This window comes from Cygnus atratus, chromosome 3 (genome assembly GCF_013377495.2).
Source record: "Cygnus atratus isolate AKBS03 ecotype Queensland, Australia chromosome 3, CAtr_DNAZoo_HiC_assembly, whole genome shotgun sequence".
NCBI lineage: Eukaryota > Metazoa > Chordata > Aves > Anseriformes > Anatidae > Cygnus > Cygnus atratus.
In genome coordinates this window covers 111,097,920-111,110,680 of record NC_066364.1, presented here as the reverse complement: position 1 = coordinate 111,110,680, position 12,761 = coordinate 111,097,920, and the positions used below count along the sequence as shown (strand labels likewise).

The following is a 12,761-nucleotide window of genomic DNA, read 5'->3' as shown; positions in this document are numbered from 1 at the left end:
AGCTCTGTTTTGCAGCTTGGAAGGCAAGCAGGTTGGCTAGATGCGCCTGTAAAAGATGAGCAAGCGTGCTCTTACCCTGCTCTGCAGGGAGACTAGTGGTGGCATTTCAGGAGGGCAGCTCCAGGGCCTTTCTCTCGTGGGCACCTGAGAAAATAAGTGTCACCTGAAAAGGCAGTAAGCTGGCTCTAAACTTTGGGGTGCACTCAAGGACACGCAGTGGCACATGTTCAGAATGTTGTTTTGTGTGCTGAGCTCGGATAGCCATAATGTGCTCAGCCTGTATTTCATGTTATGTATCTTCTGTTTATCCCCATTTCAAATCTGATTTGATCCTTTCACATCAGGGAATGAAACCTTCCTAAAAAATACTCTTCAGCGCCCACAATCAGTTCTTCTAATTAGTTTATAGTCTCAAACCAGAAGTATGATTAACCACATCATCCTTGAAAACAAACATTATCCCGGCTCCTTTTGTACAGAATCATTTCTAGAGAAATATTCTGGGGAGGCAAGGGTTGATAAGCCGAACACTGTCCTAGCAAAAGCCTAACTTTATCTTTCGCAATAACATTTGACATTCTTGTGTATTAGTACTTTAAAAGCCAGTCTTATAATTTTCGTATTTAATACTGATGGTAGAAGCCTTTTCTCATAGCCACTTTCTTGGCCAGTAGTGCATCTGGCAAGTTACCTGATAGTTTAGATTTTCCTAGAATGCCATGAAGACAAACTTCCCTCAGATACACAGATCAAACCACATTCTCGGGATAAGCGCAATTTTTGCAACCACCGCTACTTGGGTTGCATTTATTTGTAATATGGACATTCAAATCTTGTCTTCTGAACTGTCAGAACACTGCCAGCAGAGGTTTGACAACACAACAGAAAACCTCGCTATTTCACGTTACATTATCTATGTTATTATGGTGACTTTTTCTGAAAAGCTGTAAACATTTTTTCTGGGTTAACTTTGTCAGATCAGGAAGCTGATCCAACTCATCATATGTTGCACAATGGCTGGAGCTGGCAGGACAGGAAACTGCAGCCAGAAACTGTAAGTAATGCTCATTTGGCACAGTATCGCCTTCAGTAGGCTTAAGGATTTGATTTTATAATCCACTAACTAGCACCAAGAATGGTGGCTAATACAAAAGCACCTTCAGTAGCTTGAAAACCAATAGAGCTTAGTGTTTCAGGACTCCACTGCAGATGGTTATAGTTACAACCAGTGCCCCCACAAAGGATTTTTAGTTTAAATTGAACAAGAAAAGAACTTTGCCACCACTATAGGTAGAAAATGGAGGTGTGGAATAACTGGATAAGTTTGTAGGCAAGAGAGAACTGTCAGGTAAAATGTCAGTATGGAATTCCCATTCCACTCCCTTTTACCAGTTTCTGTATTGTAGTATTTCCCAGAACAGAGAAATGTGAAAAAAAAAAAAGGAATTTAATAATGATTTACAAATATACAATACTTACATTTTTAAGAGTTACAAAAACAGTACATATTACAGGAACCAAAAGCTTCATCTAACCTTTGGTACATTTCAAAGTTATTTATTTACAAAGAAAAATCACAGTCACTTTTCATAGTGTCACATGTTTACATATAAGCATTTCTCAGTTGAAAAATATCTTGCAGCTTACCCACAGGCACTTTTTGCAGTTTGAGCTCTGCACCCATCTATCACATCGAGAATTCTATCAGCCCCCGTTAAGCTGACATGACCTTGCATTATTGTGTTTTAACAGCCTTTAGTTTGAAAAATATGTATAACCCATAACACTAAACTGATTCACAGTTGCTGACATTTCACCTGGTGTATTTTGTATTGCTTACGGTTTGGTAAAATGACATAGGATACCTTTTTAAAAAAAAATCGCTTGGTAATACATGTTTAGAAAAAGGTGGTCTAATTTTGGTAGCTATGGCATTTCCAACTCTTTGTGGAGGAAATGAAAAACAAAAGTGTCTTTTCCAGGATGTTATTTCACCTTACGAAACCTGTATATTAAATTGTTCCTTCATCATGTACAATTCTTACCTTAAGAATTAAGGTAACAGACACAAACTGAGCAAGGTTTCCAAAACCTGTTCATTTCCAATAGTTTCCCCAATGTTGGATGTTTTCTAGATTGTACTTTCTTTAAACCAAAACTTTGGAACTTTCACCTACCTGAAAGCAAACATTAATATTGTTTAGTCTGTGTGTGCTCGAGTGTCTTCCTTTAGATTAAAATACTCCTAGTAAGAGAAATACAGCTCAAATACACACAGTCCGTTTTTGAAGCCTTCTACTTATTTAGGTCTACAAATGCTTGCACACGCTCATGATTTTTAGAGTATACAACTTCAACACATAACAGAACATGAACTCAGTACAATCTTGAACTTCATTATGTTGAAGATATTTGGGACTAGAAATTTACCACTGGTATTTTTTAGTTAAGACTAAATACCACAAGAATATTAATTATGGTTCAGATCAAGATTTTTTTTTTTAAATCGAGAAATAAGAAAAGCTTGGTATCAGCAGCCATGAACACAGTTTTAGAAGTCTTCCAGCATTACAGTATTTCCCTCCCCAAAACTTGGTAACTCCTCTCAAATTCAAGCATCTTTTAAGAATGCCTGCATTCTGGATTTTCTTCGTGCAAGAGCTTCTTGTTTCTTTCTTTCAATTTCTTCTTGAGAACATTTCCTGTTTTTTTGTTCCACCACAGACACTGTAAATAAAGAACATGCATTAGGAGCCTTCAAGTTTGTTCAATATGTATTTTAACTCATCTATTTTCGGTGTCTGAAGATATATGGCAAGAGCACACTATTCTGACATATGAGGCACCCAAGTTAAAAATGGCTCATCTATCCTGTCCCCAAGGCAGGAAGGGGTATAAGATGCATGACCTTTGTAGTGCTACTGATGACTGCCTCCCAATGAAAGTACTGGGACGCAGACATTTGCTTCAAGGAAATTTTACTTGGCTGCCCTTCAAGTGAACCTTCTGACATCAGGAGTCAACACAGGAGATGGCAATGGGTTAAGAAAATTAAGGCTATCAGAGTGAAAAGGGCTCTACAATTTAGTGAGTTAGGTAGAGATATGGGCACGGAGATGGTATAGACACAGGGGTCAGATATAGTACAGGTGTCACACAAATAAAACCAGAAAGGTTGAAAAAAGGTCAAAAGTAGCAATAAAAATCGGCAAAGGAGACAAGAACATGATAGCTAAACGTAGTATTTTATATGTTGTGTTACAGAACTATAAATTCCCATACAATAAAATCCTGACCTCATTGGATCCAACAGGAAGACTCCCATCATTCTGCACGTCAAGTATTTTACTGTTTTTATGCACCAATTTCCAATTAAACTATTTTTAATAAGTAGCCTTTCAGACTGGGTAAATAATGAAAAAAATGGGCCTGTTTGCTTCTTAAAAAAAAGATTAATTACAGATATCCATGACAAATTTTGTATTAGTTTTTGAAAAGATTGCTTAATGTCCATCCTTTTGTTACAGCAAGGTCCTTTCCTCCAAAAAAATTAAGATGAGGGAGGAATTTTGTTGTTTCTCTTAAAATAAAATCTATGCTACCAAGGTACTTTCTATTTCATTCATTTATTCTCTGAAACATTCCACAGAATGACTAGTTATCTCTCCTCTCCTCCCCACCTGACATCCAAAATAGCTATTTTCCATTTATTTGTTTCTACGCTGGGTACAAAACAGATAAAATACTGATTTGTTACGTAATAAAAAATACTGATTTGTTACTGGCTGGTGGTATGCAGGAATTATTTTTTGTTTTTGTAACAGTGCTTCCTGAGAATGGAGGTTGGTATAGTACACTAAATTTAAAGGCCTATTTTATCAAAATTAATATTGATTAGTAATTCACCAAGCAATTAGGTCAAGTAAAAACAAGAACTGACTGAAATTTGACTGTCTCTGCATTTCCCTAGCAAGTAATATCCGTGCATAGAATATTACAGATGATGGACTAGTGACCAACTGGGAGGCTAAATAAAGTGTTAGCGTTTAGACTGATTACACAAAGCGTATTTCACTGGCAATTCTGTTCACAGAGCAAACAACAATACACACCTACGTTTCAGAATGATTTGAGGTTCCAATTTCCAGGTATACACTAATAAAAAGAAATTGGCATTCCATATCATCTGCTGCCATGTTTCCCTGCCCCATCATTATCTGGGGTTTTATGAATCGTGGCCAAAATAAGTAATTGTAATTGTTTGGTTTTGTTTTTCTTCCCCCGAAATGTACTGTAAATTAAAGCACTGACTTGCACTACAGCATTTACCGTGTATCAACAGTTTTAAGCAAGTCAGAATGTGGTACACTGACTGCTGCATCAGGGTGTACTTGATCCTAATGATTCTGAGCATTTATGGAGAGCGTAAAGTATTCTGAGAAGTGGAATGAAGATGGGGAAGTGAAGTCCTTAACTACAAGAATTCAAGAGATGTGTCAGGATGATTTTAGTTTGGAGAAAACGTCCTCCAAATTCTCATTAGAACATTTACTAACACCTAAACTGAACAAATGAACACTGAAGCCTACTTTGAAATATGGTAAAAATTTCTCCTTTGACTTTCTGATTACAGTAAGAAAACAAAAACAGTTTAACAGTGATAGAACAAAGACACATACCTGATGTAGACAGTGCAAAAGACTCTGAAAGGTGCCTCTTGAAAGGTGGTTTTGTATTTTCAGGCTTGCTGTGCAAAGCCACATTCACCTGATTCTTACTTCCTTCCAAACCCTGCGGAGCAATTCCAATGCCAGAATGACTCCCTGGATTTTCAGACCCTACATGAAGAGCATTCTGAGAACTGTTAGTCTTTCGGAACTTAAACTTCGAAGGCACAGCTGATGTTTTGTTACCAGAACTGTTATTTGTTGTCCTTCCTGCATTATTCAAGAGATCTTGGCTGTCTAATCTTTTGCTACTAAAAACGTTTATTGTGTTAGCTGGACTTGCTTCAGAATGAGTCTCTCTTGCTGGCACAGAATTTGACCTGTACCACTTTCCTGAAACACTCTTTGTAGTATCTTCAGAAGCTGCTTGATGATAGTTTTTAGACAGTGTATATTTACAGTCCATAGAAGTACCGGAGATCATTGATAGAGGACTTGAAACATTTTTACAGTTCACTACCTGCCCTGTTGTGGTCAGTCCATGTGTAACCCTTGAGAAGTTCCTACCAGAATTGTTTAGTGAAAAACCATCCTGTTTTGCATTTGTTTTTTGTGCCACGAGGCGATCAGGTAGTCCTTGTTTAGATGCTGTGAAGCCACCGTCAGAATTTGATCTGGAGAGATTACTGGCTCCTTGTATAGTTTTAGCTCTTTCATTTCCTTGTTTAACATCCTGGCTCTGAGTCTGCTTTTCTATATCATCACATACTTGATACAACAATTCATCATCCTCACAGTTTGCATCCCACAGACTATCGGATTCACAAAACATGTCCAAAACCTCATCAGAGAATTTCGGTTCATTCCAGTCATCAAATGACAGAGTACTTTTCTTTGGTATTTCAACTGGATTTAAGTGACCTGTATTAGCTTGGTTAACCATTTTAATTAGATCATTAGGTTTTGTATTGGTAGAAATATTGGCTGATTCACAGAAAATATTGTGCAAGTTACTCCCAGGTTTTTCAGTCCGTGGTCTGTGAGGATTAGGTCTTGATGGGAAAGGAACAGGGTTACCTTTAGGCTCAACAGTTTCATTTCCATTCTTCACTTGAGACTGCGTTGAAACGGGTATATAGTTAAAATCACTGTTTTGGGCACTCCTCCAAGTAGAGTAAGTGGTTGCCGTCTTTGAGTTTTCCATCTTATTAAATGGCTTTTGTAAAGAAAGAGACTTTGCAACATTTTGTGTATTTTTACTAGGATGCTTCAAAGGTGAAAACAGAGAACTTCTAGATTTGTGTACACTCTCCAAAGAGATTACTGAATTACAGCTACTTCTTTCCTTTGTTCTGCTAGCATCACTGAAACCACGCACAGAAGTATTTATAGGAATTGTTGGAGCTTCTTCAGTATTTATCAACTCAGGATTTTGGGTTATTTGCATCACAAAAGAGTCATCTGCCAAAAAATCTGTATCCCAATCATCAAAATCATCATTAACTACTCCAGCAAGCTTACTGGAGACCACTACTTGTCTCTTCAAAGGAGTATTTTTTTTTGTCAGTGTGTTAGTATCCGTTCTTGGAAGAGTCTGGTTCACACTTCCTAGTGCATAGAGATTATGTTTTTGACATGCATCTGAATTACCATGTTGTGTATTTTTAATTTGTTCAGGAAGGTGTTCCTCCTCCAGTGTCCTTTTGTTTTCATGGAAACTATTATTTAAAGAAATACCCGATAGTCCTTGGCTCAACTGTCCAGTACACTTCTGGGTAGAGCAATCAAAAAGAGCATGAAGGGCTATTTCGGCCTCAAGGTCTATAGAGTTTTGACTGCTAGACAGACAGGGCTCTGCAGTGGTGATGCCAGTGCTTTCTGCAACTGGTTTCAGGGACAGAGCAGCATCTGTTTCAGAAACTTCACTAAGGAGTGATTTCAGGTTCTTCCTATTTACTTCATCTTTATAATTTTTTAAAGACTCTGAGGCAGTCTGGATAAAGCCACGGCCAAGCTTCTCTTGTTCCTGAACAGCATCTAGCTCTACCAGATTTTTATCAAATTCCTTGGCCAATTTCATGAGCTCCTCTTCAGGATTTTTTATTTTAAGATCTCTAGATTAAGAAAACAGAGAAAGAAAAAATCAGATCTACTGAGAAAGTTTTTCCAAGTTTAACTACACTATCCTACGTGCTGTTTATTCTCTAGTTTAGCAAGCTACAGAGTATGAGCAAATCCTACTGCTTTCAGTGCAATCAGCATGCAATCCTTTTGATAATTCCCACCGATAACTACCCCATTAACAAAAGATAGCAAATGCAAAGTTAAAAGCATTCTGTATGCTAATGTACAATTACATGGCTCACTATACATAATGAAACACCACATACCCTTTTTCACAAAAACCCAGCAGTGATGGGCGAGACAAAACAGTAACTTACCTTGTACAGCTTAACTTTGTCCTAGCTCGCACTTTTACTGCTCCAGGTGTACAGGGAATAGCATCCTCCCCAATCCATGTCCCTAAAAGGGAGCCTTCATTACAGGCTGCTTTTTCATCCTGAATGATTAGATTTGTAATGCTTAGCAATTTGACTTCAGATAAAGATTGGACTAGACACACACCCTGCGTTAAAGTTGCTAAATCAATTAAATTGGATCAAATCTGTTGAAAGCCAAAGATAGGAGCTAAACCAATACAAGCTAAGCAAGATTACTGCAACACTGTCTACTGATAGTTGTATCAGTTTAATTATATCAATTTAAAGCAGGAACTTCAATTAAAATAATTGAATTTTACTTTGGTGCTCAAAGCTAATACTATATTTGCTTCCCCAATCAAGTTTACACATAATTTGCAATATTCACATTACAAGCTGTGATTAGTTTACCTCCGTATACTAGTAAGGAGCTACTTGAGAAACCCTGTCTTTATCCACTTACAGCAGCATTAACAGATCAGAGAATTTGAAACAAATCATATTCTATATGCTTCCTGGAAAAAATTCTGACTTATTCCATTACAACTATTTTATCCAAGGAGCCTTTAAACAGAAACAAATGAAGTTCAGACACTGAATGAGGTTTTTTCAGAGCTTCGAAGTTCAGGCTGCATTCTGAGTTCCCAAACCTAAGAGATACTGTATTGCTGTGGTAAAATGCATAGAGGGACAGAGCAAAATGTTGGATGTGAGAAATTTCTGCACTTAAGCCAGCAAAAGTAAGTAGAACTTTAACTACCAGGTAGTTTTAGATAGGTTTTATTTTTTAAAATTGATATTAAGAAAAAGAAGACAAGCAACAGATAACAGCAAACCCAGTATGATAATATTTAGTTATGATAGGGCTGTAATACTTTAAAAGGAAGTGGCATCCCCTTATCAATGATTTTCCAATTCCAATTTCTCCCAACTACTCAAAATAGTGAATACATTTAACAGGCTCTGTCAAATAAGCTGGCATATTTTGCAAGCCAAATACTACAGAACTGTTTTAGGAATGACAAGTTCTGCTCTTGCACTTAATAAAAAACAAACAGTAAGCCTGCTATTGCAACACTAGCTTATTTTCACTTTTAAGGCTGTGGACATCAGTTTCACAGCAAAAGAGAGACATCAAGAGCATGGACCTTAGGGTAAAGGCAAATTATTTAGAATAACGATGCGACTTCACTATGTTTATATTATCATGGAGTCTCTCTCATCTGAGTCTGTCAGATTTCCTTGCCAAGTAAATCCAGTACATGAAGAAACTATACTTTTTAATAAGGATAAATCAATCATAATAGATTTCCAGAGATCAGGGTTAATAAACTATATTCTGAAAGCAGAACTTTCTAAACGCAGCTGCCACAAGTCCATTTTCTTCATACTTTATTTTTACAGCATCTGTGACTTGAAAAAGCAGTGAGTCAAATGCCATGCTTATGATTTTAATTCAGTCCAGTTTTATAAACATGTTACTAGTTTTCTGCACACTTTCGATAATTCTTCTTACCATGTTAAGAGAGACTACCGTAACTGAAGTTAAGTCTTTACTAAAAGTGAATAGCGTGGCACTACCCTGTTTGATTATTGCATATAAAGACCACTGTTTTAGAAAGTCACAGTTACCTGAGGAGCAATACGATTAACAATTTCTGAAATTTCGACTGCACATCTCCTGGTAGAACGTTTGGTTTTTTCATTGCCTATGAAAACAAAAAAAAAACAACTTTGAAAAACACTACAATTTATAAAGTGCACTGCATCTTAAACCGTACAATTACACTTACTGAAGTCAGAACTTGATGCAGCATTATATTTAAGAATTTATGGGATTTTAATAAAAGTAAAACCAAACCAAACAACCTAATTACTTCTGGATTCCCCAACTGCTATCATGATAACAGGAGGAGGCCTTTTTTCGATAAATGTGATAACGCCAATTGCATTCCTCAGAAAGGTACCCTGAAGTCTGAATGTTCTTAATATTACCTAGTCCACGTGCAATTGGTGAATGAGGATCCCAAAAGATTTCTTGCTGTATGTCAGTGTCATTAACAGGAGAGCTGAAAGTAGGTATTCTGGATTTCCTACTCAGTGATCTCTTTGGAGTTTTATGTAAACATGGCTCTGTGTAAAGAGAAAAACAATCCTTGTTAAACAACAAATGAAAAGCTGAAATAACTTTGAACATTGAACAGGGCAAGGCATAAAGATGCTTTAGGAACTTTTAAGAAACAAAATCAAGCTCACACTCGTCGAGGTTCCTCTGCTTACAAGGGTATTTTTCATAACTGCACTTGATGCAAAGTCTGACGTTATCTTTGTCAGTTACATCACCTGAGATAACGGAATTACAGGATACTGACAGCTGTACGCTTGGCATCTTGGTGGTAAGGATGAAAATCGTCTATCCTATCTGGGGGATTGCTGACTTCAGTGTATGTTAACAACAAAAAGAGTATATATACCTATAGGGGAGCGTATTTTGTATTCTGATTTGCTCTGTGTCTTTCACCCAGACTCTGGTTTGGGTCAAAACTTTCGCGGGCCCCTGAAGCACTCTAGGTCACAACCTACCTACCTTCCTACCTGCCTATGCTTCCCTCCAGGGGGCCTTCTCAGGTCGGACTGACAAAAACAAGCACACAGCTGTCGAACAGCAGCTCACAGGGGTCTCAGTGAGTAAACTTAAGACTTTTGACAGAGCTCGACCTGTCACCCTGCCCCTACAGAAGAGGCCTACAGAAACCATTTTAAAGACGCGAGCCCTGCTTGAGGGACCCTTCAGGAGGCCCCCACCAGGGCTGCCGCTGCCCTCTGTGCCCGCAGGCCCCCGATGCTCCTTGTCGCTCCTCGGGCAGCAGCATGGCCAGGGCTGGGGGCAGCCCCTCCTCCTCCTCCTCCTCCTCCTGCTGCTGCTCAGCGCCCGGTACCTGCAGCGCCGCGCACCGCCGCCTCCCCCGCGGGCAGGCCCAGGCCCGGACCCGGGCCCGCACCGCCCTCCTCCGCCGCCGCCGCCGCTCCGTCCTCCGCCGGCCGCCGGCCGAGCCCCTCCTGGCCACCGCCGCTCCGCCTCCTCAGGGCGGCGGGCCTGAGGCAGGGCTCCCGCCGCCGGCTACCGGGCATACCGCCGCCGCCGCGTCCGCCCCGCCGCCGCCGCCGCCGCCGCCATTTTGCCGGGGAACGCAGCGAGCCGCCGCCGATTGGCCGCCGCCGCCCGCGCCGGCCGGCCATTGGCTGCGGAACGCCGAGGGGGCGGGACTGGAGGGGAGCGGCGGGTTGGCCCCGCACCGCCGCCGCCGCGAGGTGCCTGCGGCACGCGCTGGGGCGGCCGTTAAAGGGTAAGGGGGGGCTCGCTGAGGTGGCTGCTGTCCTGTCCACGTCCTGTCCCTGCGGTGTGTCCTTAGGGGGAAAATAAACCGAAAAATAGAGCCAGCCCCTCCAGCCCGGCTCTCGGGCTGGCACACAGGGACCTCCAGAAGGTAAACTTGGTAGGTAAGGACCTACCGTCAGGTCCCTGAGGGACTCTGACCCTACATCGGTATTTCAAGCAGTGTAAATGCAAACACATGGGGTACGGCATCATGAGGTGGATATTTCCTCCCCAGCCTGCTTAATAGAAACATATATACATATCTACCAAGCATACAGGTCAAGGAGTGAGCAACTTACAGAGGTCAAGGAGCCAACTGCGTGTACGTTGGTTGCCTGCCTGGTTTTCATTTAATCATTCTGGACTGTTTTGGGATCACACTCCATTTATAAGGCATGAGTGGTGGATTTTGGTCTAGGATCAGGAGTATGAGGAGTTTTAAAGTCACAAGACATGGATTCCCTGAGTTGGGAAACCTCATTCCACCGGAGGCCTCAGGCAAGCAATATGGTTTTTCACTTCTCTGTTCTCAAGAGCGTAATTAAGCCAATGGAAGGCTTTTTAACAAGGAAAAATTAAGTGCTATGTATTAAACAGAGAAATTGTTACATACATGGCTAAAGTATCACAGTTAATCACAGTAAGTTGTGACATTTGAATAATCAATTCGTTTATGTCATACCCGTCAAATGTAAATCAGAGATCAGCCTGAACAAATGGGTCTAGAATTAGGCTCCAAAATCCATCATTGAGCATCGAAGCGTGGCTGCTGGTTTGTACTCACACCAGCACGGGTAGATCTTTGCATTGGTAGAAAGCACGGTGAAGGTACGCGTGGCGTATGATCACTGGTTGGCAAGATAGTAATTAAAAGCTGTGATGCATCGCACACGTCCAAACATGGCCTTACCTGGACTCTCTGCCCTAGGTGCCCTGTTGTTTCCAGGTAAAATGGATGCTGAGGAGAGATTCTGTTTACAGTGGTAGTTGCAGGATAACAAGGCATTAGAATTAGAACACTTACTAAAACGTGCTACTAAAATGTTGCTGTCTCCTACCGCTTCCCAGCGCCCACTTAGCAGCTGGGTACTGTGAAGCGGTCTGCTTTCATGCTCCTGTACATTGACAAGTGTAGTCTGAAATACTGTCAGAAATAATGAAAATTAAGTGACATCTGTCAAATTCATCAAGTGCTGTGAATTTTGCAGTCCTCGCTTTGATTTCTTCTTTTCTCCCCGCTTATTGTTCACAAACCTCCTTCATAAAATGTGAATATTTGCCATGAGTCTTTCACTCAGTAGTGAGATTTTACTCGTACAGTAAATGCATTTTGAAAAAGAACATTTTAAATGTATGTCTACTTCTGCATGAGGCATGTTGGTACATCAGTTTAAGCATATGCAAAGCTGTGGTTCCAAAAGTTGGGAGAAAAACAACAAACCAAACTAACCAAAATATGTACGCTACAGAAAAGTTGAACAGCAGGTACCTGATGGAAGAAAACCCCTTTCCTAATGAATAAAAGTGTGGGTATTTCATTGCAGCTCAAGAACTTCACTCTGAGCTGATGCTGTTTATTAAGTTAAGAAACGTGGTGGAAGTCTGTGATGTTGAAGGGTTTCTCTGTGGAGCTGTAGCCTCAAGGAGGAGGGAGTTTGCATTCCCTTGTCATGGTACGAGCAGCTGGATCAATGGCTAATTGTGGTGAGGCTGTGTTCCAGGGACTCGCAGCAAACTCCTAGTGCTGCACTTGTGAGTTCTACTTTCAAATCAGGAGGGATAAATAATGGAGGAGATTGAATGAATAATAAAGTTAGTTCAGTTTTTAATAGTTCTATAAACTGCCTGAGAACTTTTTGCTGTATTTTATGAGACAAAGATCTTAAATGAAATAAATGTGGAAGATCTGAGAAGTTTCCTAAGAAATACCCGTCAGTGTAATGAGAATATTGCAAATATGAGTGAAAAAATGCTCCTCTCTAAAATCCTTTGAGCATACAGCTTTAAAGTGAGCATTTTTATGTTGGGAAGACTATGTATCATTAGTGAGATTTTTCAAAGTATCTCATACATCACTTTAATGTAACTAACAAAGAGAAGTTACTTTCTGTAACTCTCATTCCATAACATTTCATTCTGTAACTTTCATCTTTCATTTTTGTCAGGGCTGGTAAAAAGGAAAATCGATGATGGTGATTTCAATGGAAATACCAGGATTTGTTGCAGAACAGAAGT

The 12,761-nt window shown here is 40.1% G+C and overlaps 1 protein-coding gene across 2 annotated transcripts; it reads right to left on the bottom strand.

Annotated features, from left to right (window-relative positions):
• Positions 1 to 1,536: 1,536 nt before the first annotated feature.
• On the bottom strand, positions 1,537 to 10,321 carry ETAA1 (ETAA1 activator of ATR kinase). Of its 2 annotated transcripts, none has more exons than XM_035552996.2 (6): positions 10,087 to 10,321; positions 9,143 to 9,280; positions 8,780 to 8,856; positions 7,109 to 7,227; positions 4,680 to 6,781; positions 1,537 to 2,727 (listed from the first exon to the last, which is right to left on the bottom strand). In XM_035552996.2, exons 1-6 carry the CDS (start codon positions 10,277 to 10,279, stop codon positions 2,612 to 2,614), a joined length of 2,745 nt encoding a protein of 914 aa, XP_035408889.1. In that variant the 5' UTR covers positions 10,280 to 10,321; the 3' UTR covers positions 1,537 to 2,611. The 2 variants fall into 2 exon arrangements, with proteins under 2 accessions (XP_035408889.1, XP_050565939.1); XM_050709982.1 differs by lacking the exon at positions 10,087 to 10,321 and adding an exon at positions 9,406 to 9,457.
• Between the last annotated feature and the right edge of the window lie 2,440 nt (positions 10,322 to 12,761).